We start from the raw sequence: 24,303 nt of genomic DNA, 5'->3' as shown, positions 1-24,303 counted from the left end.
GTGATCTTAGCGTGCTGATCTTATTTTATAATCTGATCTTCCAAATTGAGAATGGGTTATTTGGCTTTTTTTCTTGCTTGTTGATTTTGCATCCAAGGCCTTCAGTTATAACTACAGCTGTGCTGTGTACATCAGTAGGTGTATTTTTTGCAATGATCTGGTGCTTATATTCAATATTTCAGTATTGACATCTTTTAATACTTGTGCTACTATTAGAGTTTTTTTGTCACAAGCTTCAAAGAGGCAACTTTATTCTGTCATTTTTGTGTATTCCATATGCTCAGATTTGTTTCAGTTTCGCTTTTTTCAGATAGAAGATTTGGTTCTTTCTGAGGAGAAAGTAGAGTAGAGGATCTCTATGGGAATGAGAATGGTTCAATAACGACGCTGGCTTTCTCTGCTGATGACAGATCTACAGTACATTAATCTGCTATCCTCTGTTCTGTTACTTTTGATTCTGAATGTTACTCTTTCCAGAATGGGTACATTCTTTTCAGATCTTCTTTTCTCATTGGACTTGATTTACCAAGACTTTGTATGTTTCGAACAAATAATGCAGGTTTTCTTCTAGTAGTGCAGGAGCTGTTGGCTCTAATTGTTCAAGCAGTTCCCTGAACCCTGTAGTCCACTTGTCACCAGAGGTATAGGATCTCCAAAATCGTATATAGTCCGTGTTGATCCAGGCGATGACCAATCTTCTATAGTTTCTATAAGTTACATCATATATTATTATTTACGGGAGACACTGTCTTCGTCTGACTTGTCCGATGAGACCTGTCCAGTGTGGTCAAACCTCTGACACAGCTCTCATCTTTTTCAGACCAAGCAAACCTACAACCAGTGGTGGGTTGCTACCGGTTGTCCCCGGTTCTTGCGAACCGGTAGTGGAAATTTTGAGTAGTTCGGAGAACCGGTAAATACCAGCTCTGCCTGACCCCGCCCCCAATCTATTTGCTGCCTCCCGAGTCCCAGCTGGTCGGATAGAACATTTGATCTGTTTAAACTCTTGCTGTGGCACTTCAAAGGGCCGCCTTACAGCTGATCAGCGGTAAAAGGCAGTTTGGTGGTAGACCAGTGTACTCCAAAAACAAATGGGTAGACCGGAACGCTCCAAAAACAAATGGGACCGTACAGCTCTGCAAGCAGTTAAAAGCCTGGCAGACCAGTACCTCTGTTGAATCCTAAAGAATTGTCACATGACCATCAAACCACGCCATGACCACAAAATAAGCCACGCCCACACCACAGAACCAGTAGTAAAAAAATTTAGAACCCACCCCTGCCTACAACTATGTCAGGGTAGTGCTTCATTGGTGATTGGCTTATTATTGTTGCTTTAAAACATGTATGCCACTTGACTCTCAACAACTCTTAGTGACTTATAACAATCAAGAGAATTTGCTATAAAATCAATAAAACATAAGTTATAAAGGAAAAAAAAGATGGCAAGTGTGATAGACCAGATTGAATGAAGCTGGGATCTCACTCTCCTTTGCCAAAGACTGAGTGAAGAGACATGTATTCACAGAATTCCTTAACAAGATGAAAGAAGAATTAATGGACAGAGAGGAAGGGAAAACTATTGTAAGTTATAATTGGTTGAATTTTATGATGTCCTCAGACATAGAACAGAAGTTAAAAGAATAAAAGGTAGTGCATAAATCCGTGTATGGATGTGATGTAAGCAAAGTTATGAAAAATAATAGTGAATGTTGTTCATATAAACTAAATACTTTTCTGTTCTACCCTCAATTTATTTTGCTTTATTCTTGTTTCTCTTTTCTTTTGCCTTGCCTAATGCTATTATGCATTAACATAATGGGCAAATATGTAAACTATATGTCACTAAATTAAAAAGGTAAAGATGATGGACAAATTTCAAGATCTATTAGAATTAAAAATTACAAAATAATAGCTACAATATATCTTGATTATAACCTTTAAGTTTTATAAAAGGCCTAATTTTGATCTAAGCATCTATGTGTGCTGCATCTGTTCTTAAGGCATATATTGTACTAAAGTCTGACATATAGGAAATAAGTCTCGGGTATTGGCTCAGATATGACTTTGGCTAGCATCATTTATCAGTGACTGAAAAGAATCTGTAAGGTAAACAATAGTATGTCAATAATTTTCCTTGTTAACTTTATAGATAACATTCTTTCAGTTACTTAATATAATATCTTATTACATGTTTTCATAAAATTGTTAAAAATTTGTTATTATAATACTAGTAAAAAAAAATCAAAATATTTATTTGACCTGAAAAAAATAACAGAGCATGCTCTATTAAGTTGGTTTGTATGGTCTTCTTAACCGGGCATTAATTCTGAAAATAGGACTGAATGGTGGTGTCTAGTTTCTGTAAGACTTCTAGACCAGAAATACTTTTAAGTCCGCTTTACATTACATTTGCCATGAATCTATCTCAGGAACTACCGTACTACTTTACATTTTAAAGCAATTTTTATTTCCTCTATAAGTGTGTAAATCTAGTTATAATAAAAAGCCAATGTGGTGTATTTTTTAACCTAATCAATAGACAGCTAGTTAGAGGCTTGTAAAAATCTTGTGGATTTGCATAACAATAACATGAGAGATGTACCATTCTCCAAAGATTCATAAATAACACTGATAAATACTTTGTGTGGTCCTTTTTAACACAATTACAATATGGTGGGCAGTTTGAAATACTTAGGCAAATGTTAAAGTTGTCAAGTTGTGTTGCAACAAGAATCCGATTGCTGACTATAATTCGTTTTCATTGAATAAGTCTCCCCACATAAAGGAAAAAAATAATAGAAAGCATTGTTTCTCTATACCTGCATATTAAACATGAATGCTGTTATTAAGAGAAGCTTGTGCTGATAGGAACAATAGTCTACTCTGCAAGCATCAAGGGCTGTGTTAAATGGCAGAAAGCAGCCTATACTAAGCACTTACTCATTTGCCACAGCTAGTTTTAGGATTAAATTGGTAGAGTAATCAGTCACTGTGTAATATTCTATTTGCACTTTGAAGTTAAAATGTGTTGTTAGAATTATTGTTCAGTCAGGTGGCTTTCAGACGTTCATTAAAAGGTGTTGCTACTTCAACATTTTAAATGTTTTTCTGCTTTCTTTTTTCTTTTCCTTTAACAGTCCTGGTACCTGGGCTAGCTTGGTCCCCTTTCAAGTATCAAACAGGACATCAATTCTGCCCACAAATGTCCAAAATTATGGTTTGAACATAATTGGAGAGCCTTTTCTTCAAGCAGAAACAAGCAACTGAGGGAGATTGAAACTGAACAAATACTATAAAAGAAAGGAAGATGGGACAAAAAGCAAAGAAGAAACTGAAGAAAGAAGAAACATAAACCAGCAATTGCAGCACTTACAATCATTAATTCCCTTAAGATTGAAACTGTAATGGCAAAACAACAACAGCAACAACAAAAAGCGGGATTGGGGGAGAGGATCGATGATATTTCACTGATGCGTGGAAAGATGCTCCTCCTGAGTAGCCTTTGTTCTATGAAATCCACTGGGAAATAGATGTTCTGTCTCTGACAATATATTTTAACTGACTTTCTAGATGCCTTAATATTTGCATGATAAGCTAGTTTATTGGTTTAGTATTCTTGTTGTTTACGCAATACGCATGGGATCACTATTCCTAGTTAGCTCTCAAAACAAAGGCTAGGAGGCATCCACAGAACTGCAGGAGAAGGAAGGCCAGAAGCCATTTTTTTCCTCAGTAGTCTGGTTTCTAAAAGATTTTTCAAAGAAAAAGAAAAAAATTCAGCTTTTAGTTGTCAACTCCAATTTATTTAACTTAGGTCCTTGACCCAGTCTTTTCTTAGTGTGTTATCCAGTTTAAATTTTTCAGGAAGTCATTTAAATAAGCAGGCATTCTATAAAATCAATGCCTTACTTTGGGTAAATGAAAGTGTTATCTTCTCAAAAGACAGTTTAAAAAACCTGAGAAAGACACTAAAATAATTCCCCCATGCTAATGAAAACATTAGAGGCAAGTGCAATTTAAAACCTGTATCTAAAGGGGATAATTGTTATAAGTCCTTTAGCCCTTGGACTCTAAATCAAGGGGATTAAAAGACAAGATAAATTTCAAAAGTATTTCGAACAAATGTATTTTTCCCCTCACTTTTGAAAGGGAGGGGTCATTAAAAGGCATTAACTAAATCAAGACAAATCATTTACTTGAGAAAAGGAAATTAATTGAAACACAGCACTTAACGTTGATTTAGCTTCTGCCTCCTTTGAGGTATCTTATTTATTTAAAGTTACTGGTTGGATCAAGAACCCATAAATAATGGAAAAGGTTCTCTAGAACCTTCATGACAGAGACTGAGAGAGGTAAATCCATGTCACAGGGGCATAGCTTCTGGTTTACAGATGGGAATGATAGGTTGTCGGGTTGTGGGAAAGGGAACTGAAATATATTTTTTAAAAATGCACTCTTTAAAAAGCCTAATGACAGGGTGCTGAAAACTTGCATGGTGCTCTCAGAAATTAGCCTTGTTTGACAGATTTCTCATATACACAATATTGTGCATGGGCGGATACATTTTGCCTCTACGTCTCTATAAAAGAATAATTAAAAACTACTCTATCCAGTAATCCTAATTTGCACGAAGTTATAATGTCCACATAACGTGCCTTGCCTTGAAATCTAAAAAGTGACATCACTACACTTGTTTTGCTGCATTTATTATCATTTTAAATCTGTACCATTTTTATGACAAAATATTTTGTACTCCAGATGGGAAAACAACAACAAAAAGTGACATCATGGATTTTTTAAGCAGTTATAACTTTATCTCACATTTATAAAGCATATCATGGCTGTGTATAGTTGCCGCTTAAAAATTGTAATCGACCAGCAATATTTTCAGTATTTTGGTGTTTTTTCTATTAATCTTTCATGTTTTTTCATCTTCCAATTAATATTGGGGGGAGGGGATTCAAATTTATACGACTTATGCAATACCAAGTTTTGCCTATGTAGGTAGTGCTTTTAGCTGTATTGGTTATTATAGGTAAGTACACAGATTTAAAAGACAAAAGATTAATGTATGCTTTTTTGTTTGTTTGTTTGCTTGTTTGTTTGTTTTAATTGACCAAAGTGGGTACTGCTATTTTTGCAGTGTGATGAGGTCCTTTTTGTGTACTAAGAGATGGACAGGGGATTTTTTTTTTAAACTACGTACATATATCTATATATTCTGGGGTGGGTGGGGAGGATTTTTAACACTTGACAGTGTAGCTGTGAAGCAGAGTACCACTGGCTGGGTGAAGGCTACAAAGCAACTCTTCTTCCTACTGTGATTTAAAAAAAAAAAAAACTAAAACGTTGTTTTCTTTTAAACTTTCCACCTGGGGTGCAAGCTGAAATCATTTCTGGTTTGAAAACAGGCATAGTAATAATGAAAAATAAATAATAATGGATTCTATTGGAGGCAGACTTGATTTGAGAAAAAAATATCTACTTAAAAAAAAAACCTCAAGACCCACAGAGATCAAAAGCCCTGTAAAATTTTGCAAGTGATACATCCATCATATAAAAGTTTGAGATTTAAAATTCACATAGCATACACTGCCAAAACAGTACATGCTATGAACAAAACATCTTCTAAAGATGCTAATTGTATAATAAGTATTGAATTGGATTCAGTATTTGTTTTCTGTGAATGGAGGCATTTCCAGTGGGAATTCCATGATATCTTCTCCTTTGTCCTTTTACAAGAAATGAGATTCTGATTTCCTTTTCGGCATTCCCCAGCATCACTGATTTCTATTGTCAGAGGTCAGGTAGGAATGAAGGACTGGATCAGCCAGTGACTAATCAGTCAGTGGATTGTTTTGCTGGATCAGATCCGTTCTGTAACCTTTCTCCCATATAGATCTGTGCTCCTATATTTCAGTACAAATCGCCAAGCACAAAAATGCACACATACAATGTGTTTGTGGACAACTTGGTTAGATACTAAAATTAGTAATATAAAAAACTATCAGCTCTGATGGCTTAAATTATAAAGATTTTCTTCTCTGCATAAAGGGTGATTCTATGGGATCGCAGCCCCCTTGCACAAAACTACCACTATGGAATTGTTAATTTCCACACTATATTTCTAGTACTGATAAGAATGCAAGAGTAGACAGTCTTATTTTTATGTTCTTAAAAAAACTAGCTCTTTTCTACATAACTAGTTGTAAAGCTTATATTAGGTAAAAATGAAAATGATTTAGCCTTACAATCTATTTTTTTAAAAATAACACGTTATGCAGACATGGTGTATTTTTCTGGAATCTAATTGAGAGAATGCCCATCAGTTGTATTTTGCACCAGCAGTGAAAGAAAAATCAGCCAACATAATCCCATATTGTCTCTGGGATAGAAATGAATGTAAGTACAAATCTAATGTTAGTATTCATAACTGGCATGGATGTAGGTATTTTGTCCTTGGAGTCTGTACTGAAATACAAGCTAAAATCCAAGCTAATATTCAGTCTGTGTGTTTACTAGCACAGTTTTTATTTGCCTTTAGTTTCAGCTAAGGTAAATTGATAGGCAGTTCATACACTTTTATAACCTTATAAAGAAACGTTTTAAACAGTTTCTAATCTGCCCTTTTCAAGCAGCTATACAAAATGGATGAAAATTACAAGAGAGTACAATTTCTCTTCAAATAAATGTAGCAATATAAAAAGTAAAATAAAATTATTTTGAAGAAGAGTAACCCAAAATATTGCCATTAGAGCCAGAGGAACTACTTCGAGATATTCTGTCTAAATTCATGTGAACTTTCACTTTTCCCCCCACAATAGCAGTATTTCAAAACGCTTCTCAAATAGAAATAAGCAGTGCTTAGGGTTGCCATAAAATAAATAATAAAAATAATCCTGATCTCCTGTTTTGACCATGGCCTTTGGTGCTAGGCGCAATATGTCAATCAATTTCCACCTGCATTGCCACTGCATTAGTTGGTATGTTACTAGTTGCAGCCTTCTTTAAAATAGTGCTGAGAATTATATCAATGCTGAAAGAGAATCAGATTCCCTTTCAGATTTGACCTGCACCAATAAATGCCTTTTTGAGAAAGTTGCTTCTGTAAAGTCTTAAGGGCAGTTGTAAAGCTGTAGGATTGTTGGTAAGGTTTGTATTTATAGCTAAACTAAGAATGAAACCAACTATATGTTGGCTCTTTTTCTGAGCCCCTTTGTAAGTGAATTAATTCACTAAATATATGGCTGTTAGGAAGAACTGAAATGTACAAACACTGAGAGTTGGTGGGCCACAAAATGATGCACTGTTCTTTCAGTTTATCCCTTAATGAGGGAGTTTCATTAAAAATGGCTGGAGTGCGGCAGCCACTTAATCCGGAAATAATTTATTTCATTGGGAATACTGAAACCAAGTTGAATTCAGTTTTTAAAGTGCAATAGTATAATGGACAAGCAGAATTTGACAAAACAGTTGCAACTCAATTTCATAATAATCCTGACCTAATGAATACATCAATCAAATGGATGTATTTTTTTTTATCAAAGGAAAGTATTTATAAAAGGCTGCCTTGCTATTTTAGATCCACTTTCTTGACATTGAATTACTTGGTCATTTGGGCCATAATTCTGACAAAATTTTCAGGATAATGCTCTCTGTGGGTTTTTCTGCCTCTCTTTCTAATCGAAAGATCCATCGTATCCACATCTTCTACACTTCTCTCAGAGCTGAGAATTCCAGTGCAGAACGAAGTGTTAACACACTCTAAATCTAATCTAAACCCCCTCCTTGATCAGGAAGTATATTCTGACAAAATCAAGTCACCCCGTTCTATGTGCACTGTTCTGCCTTTTTCAATTGCTTTGCAGCCTTCGCCTCTTGGCAGTGTCACTGAAGTGTGTTTTCCCCTAGAATGACATGAACAGTTGAGGCTTGACTAAGGAAAAAAAGGCAGTGAAGGAGACTGTACATAGACATGGCAAAATATTAAATATAGCAATATAGTTGTGTGTTCAGGTGGGCAGCTCCATTTATAATATGTGAATGAACCTGTGAAGCTGCAATGAAGAGAAGAGCAGAGGATCTTCTTAATGAACCCACCTAGCGTGTAGACAGTAATTTGTACACTGTATAGTTTTGTTAAGATTTTTTTTAAAGCACCCTCGTTTGTAAAGCTAATTTTTAGCAATTATAACGGAAATGTATGTCATTTCCACTTCTAACGTAAACAAGAATCTTCCTTGTTTGGAAACTGGACTTGAGTTAAAACTCTCCAGTTTCTTAATTTATGTATTCAAACAAACAAAAAAAATCTGTCCATGTTACGAGATATTTCACTATGCTTGAAAAGCATAGGTTACTGATCCTTTTAAAAGAAATTGTAAATGGAGAAAAGTTATATTTTATGAAGGTTATTTTGTTGTATTTAGTATTGGAAAGTTGGGTTTTGGAGCATTTCAGAATGTTGGAAGCACCACTGTCTTTTTTTATTAGTATATATGGCCTTTAGCAAAAATGTTGTGATTGTTACATGATGGTATTTAAGAGCAGGTTCACAGAGCATCCAGGAGAGAATTTCAGTGAAAGAAAAATGATAACAGTACTTATGTCTCATATAGCAGTGTCCTCAGGGAGCAAAAATTTGGATTTGCAATTAGGAGCTTCGTAAGGACTTACTGAATGAGATTGCACAAGGATATACTGAGCTTTGTCAACAGTGCGTGTCCTGTATCTAAGTCATTCTAAATTTTGTATACTATGTGAGATTGTGAAGGCTGCATCCCACATTTGATGTACAGTATTCACCCTTGAGAAAGAAAGAAAAAAAAACTCTACACCCATGCTGGCAGTAATGCCTCCAGCATGACATTGATTCTAGTTTACATGTTCCTGCCAAGGTCTTTTGTTAACATTTGCCAGCTGCATGCTTCCTAGGCTTTTATTTTTTTATTGGGTTTCTATAAGAGATGCTAAACGAAAAACAATGCAGGCAAATCATGTTGAACAGAGAAAGCTCAAAATTGAATGTCCTACTCCATGCGGAAGGAGCTGAAACCTGCCTCCTTCATATTTGCACTTTCTGAGAGTTCCCCTGTTTTTTCTATCTCCTCAAAACGTTGTGGGTGTGTTGGAGCCCCACAGTCAGAGGATAACACGGACCACTGGGTTTGCCCTTTGACCCAGCACAATGACCCTTGCATCAGCCAAACCTATTGCCATGACAACTCTTGTACTGTTTCCATGCCACAGCTCTATTGGTCACATTTGTTAATAGCAAAGGGGACAAAGCAGGAGACGGTCAATTTATACATTTTTGTTGCAATTTTTTTTCCTCAGTGGTTGTAAGTAGTTTTTTTATATATATAATAAAAGGGTTCACTAGTTATTACTCCTTAGGATTATCTGTGTGTTGCAATTAAAATGTATGTTGACTTTGTGAAAGGGGCTTCAGTGGCACTCGCCACCCCCCGCGCTCATTCAGGCCTCCGTTGTACTTAGTGCTCAAAATCTTTCCAGGAAGACCCGAAACAAACGCAGCAAGCAAAAAGCAACGGACGGCAGCGAGAGCCAGTGCCACTGAATCCAGTCTTTGTATTACTGTATTTTTGACAGAATGGTTTTGAAAACTGTGCTACAGGGACTGATGTGGCAAAATGTGTATCTATATGCAGAAGGACTTTTTTAAAAATAAAAAAAGAAGTATGGCTTATTATGCATTCTTCATAGAGGGCATTGAAGTTGCATGGACTTGTGAGAAGTTGATGCAAAATGAGAGAGAGAAAGAGACAAAAAAACAAAAAAACAAAAACCAGCAAAAAAAATGTTTACCAAAAAGAAAAAAAAGTGAGAGAAATTTAAAAAAAAAAATGACCAGTGCCTGTTCAGTTTCACAGTCTCTGTTGAGTTCAGTTGTAAATATGTTTCAGATAACATTTACTTCAAAATAAAAATTAAAAATAGAAAACTACAACATTGTAGAATGTGAGGGGTGACACCTTCCCAGGCTTAGACTTCTCAAGAGCTACGTTAGATTATGTCTTCATCAAGCTGTTAATTTGTGCTTATATCATATAGGACTTTAGTGAACTGGGAAGAAGCACCCCAATCTCAACGATAATTCTCTAAGAACAATTTTTTGTAGGGCTGTGTGTTTCTTTAGATACATTTAGTGCAACTGTAGGTGACAAGTAGTCAGTTATTGCTTGCTAGCTACACACCAGGGTTGATCCATTTTAAAACTTCTGGCACGGTCTACCCTTCTCCACTTCTCCCCAGAGCCAGAGGTCCCCAATATGTTAGATGTACTTCCGTTGGCTTTGTTTTTAAACGCATGCAGAATTTTGGTGTAATGATAAATTTACCCATAGGATGCATATATACTCTGCAGTTTTCACTTTTACAAAATTGGGACCTCTGGCCACCAAGCTCTTTTGGGGGGCCAGTAGGTTTGTAAGAAGAGGTTCTGGGGAGAAGAACTCTTGCTTATTTGCAGGACAGACATGTACTTTGGAGTACTTTCCTTTAGGTTACAAAGCTCAGCTGCCACAAGTTTTAAACTGGTGTAAATCAAGCTTGAGTTAATGTGATTTACTGTTATATCCAGCCTATACTGCTAGCAGCTGCTCATACTGCAGTCAATTACTGGAAGCAGATATATTTCCTATGCAAAACTGTTTAAACAATAAAATGAGCTATGCTACAGCCCTCTGGTCACTTGTGTTTTCTTTTCTCTCCTTCTTAACAGTAATAGGTTGGTAATATTTTGGAAAAGTTCTTGAGTTGCTGGTTTGTCAGAGCATGCAGTAAGTCTCTTCAGTTTTCTGTTTCTTCTGCTTGAGGTTGAAATGAGCTCGGTATGTTCATGCATCCTGCCTTTTAATACACAGTTTAAGTTGGAAAATTAAAATAGAAAATGCCTAAAATGAAGCAGATCTTTCATTTTTATCCTTACTTGATGACAAATAAAAACTGCTAATGTTTACCCCTAAACTGTGTTATTGGAAACTTGACCTGATCTGAAGTCCATTTACCAGATCTCTTGGTTGGAGAATTTATCATTTGCCTATCTCTTTTTTGTTCTGCAATTCCTGATAGGTTTTAAAAATACTATTCACCTAGCCTGTATATACCAGTTGCAATAATTCAACGTGTGGTACTCTGTGGCAAGCCCATTAGTGGATGCCTTCATTTTGACTACTAGATCTGTTCTTTGGGGGGAGGATGGCCACTAGATTAAAATCAACAATTGCAGAAATTCCTGCTTTTTGTCATTTGGAGTAGTAGTAGCCATTTGGATTTTTGCAATATAGATTTTGTAGCCCTGCTTTCATTCTCAGTCCGTATACAGGCAACATTTAGATTTTCAAACTTTAAAGAAGAACTGGCTGGGACCCAATGAAACCTTACAGGATAGCCAGAAGTAACAGGAAACCCACACTCTGACAAATAACCCCACACCTGTGCTATCTGGTTTTTATAGCTGGTTACCAACTTGATTGCAATCAAAAACTTATGAGAAGCCAATGTAACTTGTGAAGTAGTTGTGTAACATTGGCAGGTGATAATCATTAGAAATCAAGTCCATGCTGTCTCACCATTTCTGATGAAGTATTCACCCTGGATAATCTCTGCAAAGATATATTAGAAACAATTAACTTTAGCACGCATTCAGAAATGACATCCTCTACCATCAGTGTTTCAGCTGTTGAAATGGTGATCTAGAAAAGCCTTTCAGGCTTTTTGTTCCATAATTTTTAATTCAGTATTAAATTTGTCCTATTATTGAATCATAGTTTGAGCAAGTCTGAAGTAGTGTCAGGTTTCCTGCCTAAGCAGGGGGTTGGACTAGAAGACCTCCAAGGTCCCTTCCAACTTCAATTCTATCCTAGCCTATCCTATCCTATCCTATCCTATCCTATTCAGTGGAACGAAATTCAATGTTATCCAGACTGTAGAAAGTTTACATGATATGTGGGGGTATTTTCTTTTCCTACATACCCACAAAACATACCCCAAAAGTTGGGGACTTATTTTGAGAAAACTGAGCAAAACAGAAAAAAATAAGAGAGATTTTCTTATTTCATCTTTGGGGATAAAGGAGGAGAATGACAGCAAATATATTATCAGCATTACCTTCTCTATTAACGATATTGCACCTTAATTATTGCCAAAATCTCTAAATCCAATGTGTGTATAAAAGAAAAATAAACTAAATTTTCAGCCTCGGTGAGTCACTTAACTTATAGATGAACTAATTAATTGACAATATGATAACCTATTATTAATAACCTGATAATAAACTTATTAAAGTTTAATATTGAAGCTCCTTTGGTAATTAGATATAGCAAAGTAAAAATTATGTCTCGGTTAGGTTACGTTTTTGTTGTTGCCAATTATCTCATATTTCCATTAATTGAAAGATCTATATTGTCACTTCAGTAGGATGCAATTTACCCATATCTACTTGATTTACTAATTGTTAAGTGGAAAATGGTAATCAATTAAAGTCCTTGAATTGGTTCACAGCTGCACTTAAAGATACTGCTAAAATAAAAATTCTGTTGTTCTGCAAGATTTTGGCCAGAAGGCCAAGCCTGCAGTCTTTAAACTTTGGCTTTTTCACTGGGCTTGGTGCCAATTCATATACTTTTTGATTTTCCAGAGCACAAGGCCTCTCTTAGCTTTAAAATAGTTTTCCAGATGCAGAACTACAGGAGTTTAACCCTATGTGAGGTAGTCTGGATTATGAAAGTGGGAGCTTTCTTTGCTTAGTTAGCATTTATTATCATAGAGATCTATCTCCTTTAAAAGTTCTCAGGGGAGCTCCAGTATTAATTTAATCCTATATATTTCTAATCAGGATTCACTCCCATTGTGTTCAATGGAAGTTTTGCACACATCACTTCATCATTAGAAACAACACAGTTTGCAGAAAACTCGAAATTAGCAATCGCCCTAATAAAAATGGAATCATATGTCATGTAGCTGTCCTTGACATGAGTGGCCGTCTTTCAAAACCTCTGTGAAGAATATTTTATCATTGGGATGAACTACAGAAATATCTTCCTTCCTCAGGAGGTCCTTTAATAGACGTGACAAATTGGAGATATATATGTTAAAAAACCCCAAAACTGATCAATGTTCATGTTTTTATACAATTTATTCAGTGGTAAAAAATGAAATCAAAATAAATGAGCAAGGCTGTTAATTGAAAGAACTCTATACAACCATTTCCCCTTGGCTTATCTGTAAAAAGGCTATATCTAAGGAATAATTAAAAGAAGTGGTGTGATCATTTTCTTTCCACTTTTATTCTAATCATCGGGGATTCAGATGATCCAATTGAAAGGAATTAAAATCAGCATGAATTGTTTGACTTTAGTTAAGAGGATCTAAAATATTTGAGTTAACTAAACATAGGCAAGTTTTCTGGAGGAACACTCAAAATAATCCATCAGTAGACTGGTTCAGATGTAGAAAATATATGTATGTAAGTTGGTCTATGATTAACATTTCAAGCGTTACTGCTTGTAAAACTGGCATATTGCAAGCTGGGGGCCAGCTGTGTTTCTCAAAGAGGCATCAGGGGAAGGAGTTTTTCTTACCCCTCTCCCTTGCTGGATATAGTTTATTACTAATTTTATAAAGCTGAAACCAAAAATCTCTAGAGGGGTGAGCATGAATTGGGCACTTTGAACTAAGGCATTATTTTTATTGTTGTTGCTGTTATATTATGGTTTTTGTATAGCCAGCCAGATGTTCAGATGTTGGCACTTCTGTCCATCTATCAAGTCTTTCCTAAGGACCTGGGATAGGCAGATTTTTTTTGATGAGTGTGACTCTTCAAAAATATCTAGAATATTTTAAATAATAAATAATCCATTTTTTTTAAACCACCACCAAATGCTTTTCTCTTCTTCTCATTATGTATTTATACACTATATTTATTTAGAAATAATATTTCCTGGAGTTCAGCATAAAATAAAAATGCATTCATTGTGATTGGATGTGATTTGCTAAATTATCACTGTATGGGTCTAGATGATATGCACAAAAGCTTGTCCTGTTCAGAATTTGTTATTAGATGAAGATGCAGATATGGATATAGATATGACGTTTTAAAAAGAAGATTAAACAATTAACAAACATGAATACAAAATAAGAAAAACCAGAGCAAAAGAACAAAAGATTTTTAAAAAAACAAACAAGCTGACTTTCTTTGCAGCAAATACAAGTATGATTACAAAAATATCTTTTACTCTGTGGATATAAAAAAGGTCTAATTTTTCTATTACCAAATGTTTTCTAATAATCAAAACCACAAATTAAAAATTATTTTTTTCTGTTTCATACAAAAAATTCATAAAGAATTTCCAGTCAGCAAGGAACATAGAAACGGTCTTTTTTCTAATCAAGGAAGTCATTTTAGCCATCTCTACCAATTTCACCAACAATTCCTCCATTGTGAGTAGTGCCAAATCTTTACACTTTTGTGCATATCATATTGCTACACTTATCATATTTAAAGTATTTTGGATCTTTCTGATAATTGTACAAAAGAAGCAAAATGCCAAGTATGTCCTTCGATTAGCTGATCATCTCTTGATTTTATTTTACATTGCCCTTGAAAAAATTCTGATATATTACAATAAGCTATCTATTTCTGTTTACTTATAATTTCTCAGCTATAGTTTCTTGTTAAAGTCAAATCCTGTCCCTTTTAGGTATTAATGTTATATTAGTATCTAGAAGAAACTTGAGGTGCCAAAAATATTACTCAACAGAGAGATAATATTTTCTGCATCAGGCATTAACCTGGACTTCGTATTCTGCTCTGGTTGGAATTTAACATCATTTGATGTTCTTCCTAAATATCTGTGGTTAGATCAGGCCTGTTAAACTGGCGGCACATGGGCTGGATGCGTCACACACAGGCCACGCCCACCCCAATTCCGCAAAGGCAAAAAGGTCACAATATGTCACAATACGTCATGTGACACAATCAAGTTTGACACCCATAGGTTAGATGATCTGATTCATAAGAAAGATGGAACAAGTACATCAGCTAAAACTGAAAAAAAATCTAAGCTCCAGATAACATCCCCAGTTCCATCAGCAATGCTGGATCTGAAAGCACCCCCTTCCCAGCTTCTTCACTTGTTCCTCAGTATATAGTGCAATCTTATTGGGAATCCCACTTTTGATAAATTATTATATAATGGTATTGGGCAAGGGCATTCAGTTTATTATCTCTGTGCTAACTGAAAGCATTTATTTCAAATGTTCACTGCTGCAATTAGATCCGATGAAATGAATTATAGAACTAATCTGTGTATGGATGACACCCAGCTTCAAAGCTTTGGGTGATCTGTTAGCTGCCAGAAAAATATGACTAATGCATGTGCCAAGTGATATAATTTCAGCCTTTCAAATCTGGCATCTGTATTTTAGCAGGTGAGTAAAACTGAACCCACTCAAATGTAAAACTTTTATAGAGCACAACAGAAGACGTTCTAAACTTAGCGATTAGGAAGATGTAAACAATCCAGCCCCCTGAACAGAATTTCAAACTTGAAAAAAATATATACACTTTTGCTAAATCTTTATTTCAAATAAATAGATTTTGGTGTAGATTTTTCAGTTAATTTCAGAAAACATCAAATTGAAAGGAATAGTGACCAAAAGTTTCATTTTCAGTGACTATCCACCACCAGTTTTAACATAATGATGATTACTAAACTATTACAAAATTGATTTGAACAGGTAGATGGTTTATAAATTATAAGAATATAGTTTAGTCATTTTTCATATATGGATATGGCGAGGCCAATTGTAGAGCCTATTGAATTGTAGGTCCAGTATAACTGCTGTTTTTATCCAGTATAACTAATTAAAATTTTGAATTCATATATGGAGCAGGATTATGCCCTTTGCCCACAGTTTCTAAAACCCCAAGAAAAACTGTGGAAAGAAAAATGCACATTGTGGGTGGAGGGTTGTATATGCACCCAACACTAATCTACATTCCTGATTTACTGATTTGCAGCACCAATAATAAACCAAATATTTACAGGATGTCATTACCTTTGCAAACAGAGAAATTTTAAGTAGTTCTTAATACAATTGGCCACAACTAAAGAAACAATATTCAAAGTGTTTGACTAGCTCTTGTTGAATCAGGGATCTCAATCACCAGTTATTAATGTAAGAAGCAAAATGCCTTTTGTTTGTATCTGATGAATGCACAGTCAAAAATGTGGCATAAATAAGATGCAGCCAACTTTATATAGGAGGTCAAGCAACAATAAAATTATGAGTTCCTATTAAATGTAACCTAACGTTCTTTAGGTTGAAATAAATAGCCTGTTCTAAATGTGTGAATGATTCTTGAATTAAATAAAACAACAGAATGGATTCATGTGCTAAACTTGTTTGTACATATAGTAATGCTCATTACCATCCAACATTTATCAACTAGGTGCAGCCAACAAACACATCTGCTTTTAATATAGTATAGGACTATTTTTAACTCTTTCTTTTCCTGTATATGCATTCCCTTTTATCAACATCTCTTGAAAGCAGCTAGATAAACTTGAATGAAACCCCCATTTGATTCTACAAATGCAAATCAAAACAAAGGAGAACATTCCCTCAAATGGACGCGCATCCATAAAGGAATTTGGGCATCCAATTTTAAGTGAGGGAATGTAGCCAATGCTACATTATCAAGGAATTTATAAAATGGAATGAATGAATAATCTTGACACTCAAGGCCTATTATAGTACATTTTCTTTCAGCTGATGATGCAATGCTGGTAGCATCTTGATCGCCATTTCAGCCAAGACAGAAATGAAGTCCATGCTCAAAATGAGTTTGCAGGGCTCCATAACTAACCTCCAGGGAACACATGTCGATATTATAAACCTTCTTCCAAGTCCATCTGACGTGGCTTGGCACAGCTGGTGATGTATATTCAGAGAACGGCAGGAGCCAAGTGAAGATGGAGATTGAATTCACACCTCATCACATCCCATATAAAGGGCAACGTTTCAAGGTCAGAGTTTTAGGTGAATGAATGGAACAGCAGTTGGCAAAAGGCCCTGTGCTCGCTTCGCCATTCACTCTGAATGCAGCTGCTACCTCCAGCTTTTCACAGTTGTTGTTTTTTTTTTTTAATTACTAAAATGCATGACTACTAGTAAATGGGGAGGGGTTGGGGAATCCATCCGTATGTTCTTAAAGTTATATTTTAATCTTTCAAATTGGCCCCTTTGTTTCTCTTCGTATGGGCTGCTTCCAAAATCAACCATATTGGTGGTCTGCACCGATACTGGAAATACTGTATTAATGAAGAGAGAAGGCGTCCAGAGGGAAGGTCATAAATTTGATAAACAAGAGCGCTAGAGGATTTGTGTTTTTTCCTAATGTGACTGAATTCCCTACTGGCTCCCGAGATGGTGGCTGAAGAATGGCCAGAAGGTAATTTAAACAAGAATATCTGAAGGGAAACAGGGAAAAGAAATCATCCATGTACAAATAGCTTATGGTTTATTTTCCTACCATAACTTGTTTCCCAAAGTCTAATGGAACATTTCTTTTTTATTTTAGGGTTCAGCTGCCCTCTCCAATCAGATGCCCTTCAGAAGGCTTCCAATGCTTTAACCTTCTAGAATTTTGCAAAGTATCTTGTTCTTGGTAGCATTCTGGGTTTTCCTGTCTTATCTGTGCGGTCTAAACAATCCATATACCTTGTCATATGCAAGTCTCCCTAATATACTTTTAGAAAATGCAACACTAAAGAAGGCCATATTGTTTGTACTATTCTCAAATATACACTCCTTTTTGGACTCTCCTTTTCAAAATTATGCACAGATTTTTGAGTAAAATTCAGTGTTGACTAGCAAATGCTTATTATTTCTGCCCCCTTCTAAAACAACAGCAGCTGTTTGGTAAATCTTCTAATTCTGCTGCCCCCCCCCAAAAAAACTGGTGGAATTTACATTCCATAATTATCATTCTTGGAGCTTCAAGTGACCAGCTGAGTCTAAAGGCCATTTTGGGTGTAATCATCCTGGTTTAGCAAAGAAAAAACTTCATACTTATCTTATTGGAGGGGGTACATATTGTTGTACATCATGGTTTTGATACATATGGTTTATTGAATGAAAAATTTGCTGGATAAGTACAACACATCAAAAAATAACCATGATTTTTCAGTTCCTGCTTGCTTGGGATCTACCCAGTGTATTCAGACCATATTCAGCCCCACTAAATGAACCACATCTTCCCAGAGCACACTATGTAACCACAACCTTTTTATGGACAAAATAAGCTTTCTTGCTATTTTCAAAATGGGAATTATGGCTTAAAGTTGGTTTATTCTGAATTTTCAGCCATTGTAAAGCCTGCTCCAATCAAACTGGTACAATAAAGCAACCGACTTGTACGTAGTAAATGAAGCTGACATAAAACTGCAGTTCTCTTGTTATTAGCTGTTGTTTTGTGAACAGAAGGAGCTTTCATTCAGTCACACTGAAAGGGTTGACATGGGAGGATATACTTAGCTTACAACTGGGTGGCAGCTTTTCTGAAGTCATTTGGTGAGCACATAGCCAGATTTATACTGAGGACCTGAGAAAGCCTACCTTCCACCTTAATAGCTATTCTGTCCCACCTCCTAGATATACCAAAGATTCCCTTTATTAAGCCCAAGTGATTGGAGAAGCTAAAATGAATCAAAAATACTGTTTGGCAGAGACCTTCCTTCTTGCAAACTCATCTATCATTATGACAGCAGATGCAACTCTCGCTATGCAAATAGGTCTAATGATAACCCAAACAAAATTAATTTTCTAGAACCCTTTCCCAGATCAAGCTTCTCCCATTTTTAATCCTCATTTGTGCCAAGAAACTTGGCTAATAAAATCCCAGGGTTCGGTCTTTAACCAAATTCTTCATCCTCACTGTAGCTCTAAATCATAAACTCATTAATCGGAGAATGTCGAAGCACTTCAGAAAGGCCGCAGTTGGAGAGTTGTGGCTTCAAACCTACAATGCACAGGTTTGGATACACAGCTGTTGGTCCCTTTGTGTGTTATTTAAATCATGCAGGCCCACCAACAAAACAGTTTCTCTTTATTAGGCTATTAAAAATTCCTCCTACTTCCCAATTTCTGCCAAGTATCTCTGCCCTTTGCTGCCCTAATTCAATATTTCCTGACAGCCAGAGAGATTGCTTTCAGCTGAATTTGCCAGGGTGGGATTTATTGTACGTGAAACAAAATTACTGGGTAAAATGGCACTGCATCCTAGTCTTGGGCTCTCTGTTTCTCCTTTGTTGATGGTTGTACAGAATTATACCAAACAGAATTATACCAAACAGAATTATACCAAACTTGACCATTCAAAGAGATTGTTGAGACAAAATGCTCACTTGATCTAGTTGCCATCTCTTTGAGATAGTCCAGACGAAATAACGGTAGAGTAAGTACTAACACTACCCTTGTTATAAGGTTAAAGTAAAGGTAAAAGTAAAGGTTTTGCCTGTCTAGTCTGGGGGATGGTGCTCATCTCCGTTTCTTAGCCAAGATAGCCAGCCATTGTCCAAGGACTCTTCCTGGTCACGTGGCTGGCGTGGCTATATACCAAGGCACATGTAACACTGTTACCTTCCCACCAAAGTGGTACCTATTTATCTACTCATTTTCATACTTTCAAACTGCTAGGTGGGTAGGAGCTGGGGCAAGAAATGGGAGCTCTAACCTCATTGCGCGGCACTCAGGTCTTGAACTTTCCAGGGAACCAGGTAGGGTCCCTTCTGAAATGCTTTCCACACACCCATTTCCTCTGTGGGCTGAGATGTCTCTTATTTGACTGTTGTCCTGGCTTCAACTCTTTCTCCTCCTGTTTCTCATGGACATTCCTACCGATCAAGTAGCATTCTTGCTGCTTACCTCAAAACCAAAAGAAGCTGGAAAACCAGAGATAAAAATGTTCTCAGGGAAATAAAATCTTTGGAAAGCTAATAGGGAATATTGATCTGCAGTCCTACTGAATTAGGTCAACTTTACTGACGCAGGCAATTTGTTTCCCAACTTGTGATAACATCATACTAGCTGCAGAATCACAGCATCATTACCAAAATCGCACCCAATAGGATTCATGAACTCTGTGAACCAATCAAGTCTTGGATAGATATAGGGCAGAGATCAGGAGTGTCCATAGGTTGAGTAAAAAAAGAATCAAGACGGTGGCTGTGACTACACACATGTAAAAGAGAGACACAACTTTGATGGCATAGTCACAGCTGACATCAATAAGGTTGAGATCACTAGTAATATAATAATGCAACCTTATTTCCGCCTTGAGTCTTCGGAGAAAGGCAGCATACAAGTTGAATAAATAAATAAATAAATAAATGCAATAAATAAATGCAATAAATGATACATAGGTAGGTAGGTAGGTAGGTAGATAGAAGGATAGATAGATAGATAGATAGATAGATAGATAGATAGATAGATAGATAGAAAGAAAGAAAGAAAGATAGAATGTGATAATGTAAAGCACTGTCCCAGATCTCTAACCAAGAACATGAAACACTTTCAGTCAATCTGGTTTCATCTTAAAGATTTGGAATCAAATTTAGAGGGCCTTGCAAAGAGAGACAAATCTGGATCTAAAGAGGGAAGAGAATCTTTCAGTCTTTATATTGTTTTGTTCAAATTTAATTATATTAAGAGTAGGCACCCAATAGGTAGAGGCTGATTGCCTGAAGCAGAGCATTAAACTTAATAAACTGAAGCCAATTATTGCTACATAGAGAAAGTTTTATTTCTGATGACTATGTTTGGTGCTTTTAAAATACATCCCTGAAATCAAGTTTGCCCTGAATGCTCACGGCAGAAGGAGCCTGATTATACGGAGAATATTAGGCTAAGTGCTTTTTCATAGATAAATCTGGAGATATATAATAAGTGATATTCTCTAGAAGAAGCCAGACTGACAGTTTTGTCCTCTCAGGGTGATGGAAGTAAAAGGCCACCTTAATAATGTATAGGGAAGTTGTTAGAGCCGTCTGGCCTCATAACAATTCATGGTTGCCACTACTAAACTGAAGTCACCTTGCACGTTTCTCATTGTGGCAATCGAGTGAGACCAATCTAAAGCTTATGGGGAAAAAAACCCCAGTTCTTTGAACCATGCACAAGATAATCTAAAATTGATACTTAAAGAATCCTCTCAATTATCAGCTTTAAGGAAGTAATTACAAAGAGTTTTATTAATATGGCAAATACTGCTATTCTTAGCTAAAAATAAAAATCAGGGCTGGATCTCACTGTTGGAGAAATAAAATATTGCTATGGCTAGGAAATGTAGCAGGGATAATGGGTTAGGAATAGGCAGGAATATCCAGTACAAGCCATGATGCTGTCATATGCTTCATGATATCATCATACAGATTTTCTGAATTGGATAATTTGTGCAGAGATGGGATGACATGGTGTGATGTCACTCGTTGCTTCCTCCTCCTTGCTGTAGATCATAGAACAGGGCTGTCAAACTTGTGGCCCGTGGGCCAGATGTCTCACACATTGGGCATGCCCACACCCGGTTTAGCAAAGGGGGAAAAAGTCACGATACGTCACGTGATGCTGCGGTCACAAGTTTGATACTCCTGTCATAGAATATATCAGAAGTTTAAGACTGAATCAAATTTAGCGGTTACTTAAAACAACCTGATTGTTGTCTTTTAGTGTTTACCCACAGATCCAATGAGAGTAGTTATACTTACTTCAGATTTCATATTGAGAGAGGGAGGACTATTTTTTTCACAACTCTGGACCAGGACAAACTTGGGTAGAATCCATCCAGTTGAAAATACTGGCAAGTTAGCATTCATTGTACAGATACGGCCATCCTGATATGAACTTTGGTGAGATGTAAAGCAGGTTTGTAGCAAAACGATGTGGACACCCCCCTACACACACACACACACACACACACACACTAATGAGTGGAAGATTAAATTCAGAGAAGCGGGGTAGAGTCAAAGGAGTAACTCAACCTGTCAGCTAGCATAGAGCCGCAAGAAATATGAATGGACTGAGGGAGGAAAAGGTGTAGGGACCAGACTAGAAACCAAGATACCATGAGTTCCAGTCCTGTTTTGGGCATAAAGCCAGCTGGGGAACCTTGAATCAGTCACACTTCCTCAGCCATAGGGAGGAAACAATGGCAAACAATTTAATTAAAATAATTAAAATTAATTCACTGCATTTATAGAAAAAAGCCCATGATTTTACCATTAAGATTGAGGCTAGAAACCAGGAAACTCTGAATTCTAATCCTGCCTTAGGCACAAAGCTGGCTGGTGACCTTGGGCCAGTCACTCTTTCTGAGCCCTAGGAAGTAGACAATGGCAATCACTTGTGCAATTTTGCCAAGAAAACTGCAGGGACTTGTCCAGCTGGTCACCAGGAGTGAAAAACTCGCACTAAGGCACACATACACAAACTTACACACATTCAACCAGACAACTTTCTAGGCTGTAAAAAATATTTACAGCAGGGATGGGAGTCTCCGCATTTGGCTGAACTACATGTCCCAGCATTCTTTAGCAGTGCCTGAGTTGCAGTTCAGGAAAATCTGGAAACCAAATGTTTTTCAGCTTGACTGAGAGGGAAAGTAATTTTAAAGAATGAGCCCTCATTGCAGAAATCAAGAAATGATTTTAGCTTTGTTTTAACTATGATAGTTATTGAGAATCTGGAAAATATCCAGATTTTATCCCAGCAGCAACCCTTGGTCATAACTGTCTCTCAAGTCCTTTCACCAAAAGCAGAGTTCTGTACTTGAGAAATTCTATTTATTGTTGAGAGTTTCATTATTAAAATGGACATCAGTGCCATACAGAATAAATCATGGTTATAAACGGGAGATTGTTCTGACGTACAGAAATGGAGCAGTTCTCCCTAACTTTTTGCTTTCACGGTCTAAGAATAACAAATGAACTGTGTTTTAATAATAAAAATTCAAGGACTTTATTAGCATTTCAATATCTTTGCTTTATATCTTTCATTTTACAATTAATGCTGACAGACAAATACAGTAATCATGCCTATTTTAATTTTCACGGCTGCTCTATGGAGGATTTTAAGCAGACTATTTAAAAATTTGAATAACCCTTGATTTCTGAGTAAATTTTCAAGCCTAAATGGGCCTCCTTTACAATTGAGAGTACATAATTATAGCATATCCAATAGAAGCAAATTGGATTGTTTTTCATTTTATTAAGAGTATTAGCAGTGCTTTACAAAGATCAAAGGTCAGACCTGCTGGGAATTAACATCTTCTTGAGGACAAAGTTTGAGATACAGCTACTTGCTCATGTTTCATTTAGTAGGTTTTCCCATAGTCCAGTACATATTTAGCTATGCTCTATTAAATTGTTCTAGATGGCTTACCTTTCCTATGTGAAAAGCCACTTTAATTTGTTATTCTTTCCATACTATATGTAGGAGACGAGCAGGCTGAGCTGGAAGGCAGTGTTAAGCATGTCATCAGTCTGGAATCATTCTGCAGCCACAAGAAACCCAAGTCCGACCCCCATGAATTTCTTAGCTACTGCCAATTCAGCCTTGACCATTAGTTGAGCAGATTCTTGTGTATAGATAGCAATAATAAACGTTTCAGTGCTTTGAACTCAGCGAAAGTCCTAATTCTTTGTGCCTGACACTGTATGCTAGTATGCTACAGTATGGATGAGGAAAAACTAGTGATTCTGCTAGACTATTTTCATTTTAATGTGGAGAAAAGCAAAGTTTTACATTTAGGTAGGAAAAAAATCAAAGGTATAAGTATGGATTGGGTGAGACCTACCTCAGAAACAGTAACTGTGAGAGGGACCTTGGAGTCCTAGTGGATGATCACTTGAATATGAGCCAGCAGTGTGCAGCAGCAGCCAAAAAAGCTAATACAATCCTGGGTTGTATAAACACAAGCATAGACTCACGATCACGTAAAGTGCTAGTACCACTTTATAAAACCCTAGTAAGACCACACCTGGAATGCTGCAACCAATTTTGGTCACCGTACTGCAAAAAAGATGTTGAGACCTTGGAAAAAGTTAAGAGAAGAGCCCTGGAGACTAAAACATATGAAGAACGGCTGCAGGATTTGGGTTTTGCTAGTCTAAAGAAAAGAAGAATTAGGAGTGACATGATAGCAGTATTCCAGTATTTGAAGGACTGCCACAAAGAAGAGCGGGTCAAATTATTCTACAAAGCCCCAGAGGGCAGGAC

General features: G+C 36.4%; 1 protein-coding gene across 13 annotated transcripts in view; it reads left to right on the top strand.

Moving 5' to 3' along the window:
* NFIB (nuclear factor I B) overlaps positions 1 to 24,303 on the top strand; it is a 284,732-nt gene that overhangs the window by 230,443 nt on the left and 29,986 nt on the right. For 12 of the 13 annotated variants that reach the window (XR_015732277.1, XR_015732276.1, XR_015732275.1 and 9 more), the window contains one exon: positions 3,141 to 10,704. The exons of the other annotated variant lie outside the window; for it this stretch is intronic. Coding sequence is in view for 9 of the 12 variants with exons in the window: in XM_087886297.1 (XP_087742423.1) it covers positions 3,141 to 3,270 (130 nt within the window). In the remaining 3 variants the exon portion in view is untranslated. Of the gene's footprint in view, positions 1 to 3,140; positions 10,705 to 24,303 lie in introns of those variants that run through there. 13 annotated transcript variants of the gene reach the window in all.

Source organism: Pantherophis guttatus, chromosome 2 (assembly GCF_059756535.1).
Source record: "Pantherophis guttatus breed Tessera chromosome 2, ASM5975653v1, whole genome shotgun sequence".
Lineage (NCBI taxonomy): Eukaryota > Metazoa > Chordata > Lepidosauria > Squamata > Colubridae > Pantherophis > Pantherophis guttatus.
This window is presented reverse-complemented; position numbering and strand designations above follow the sequence as displayed.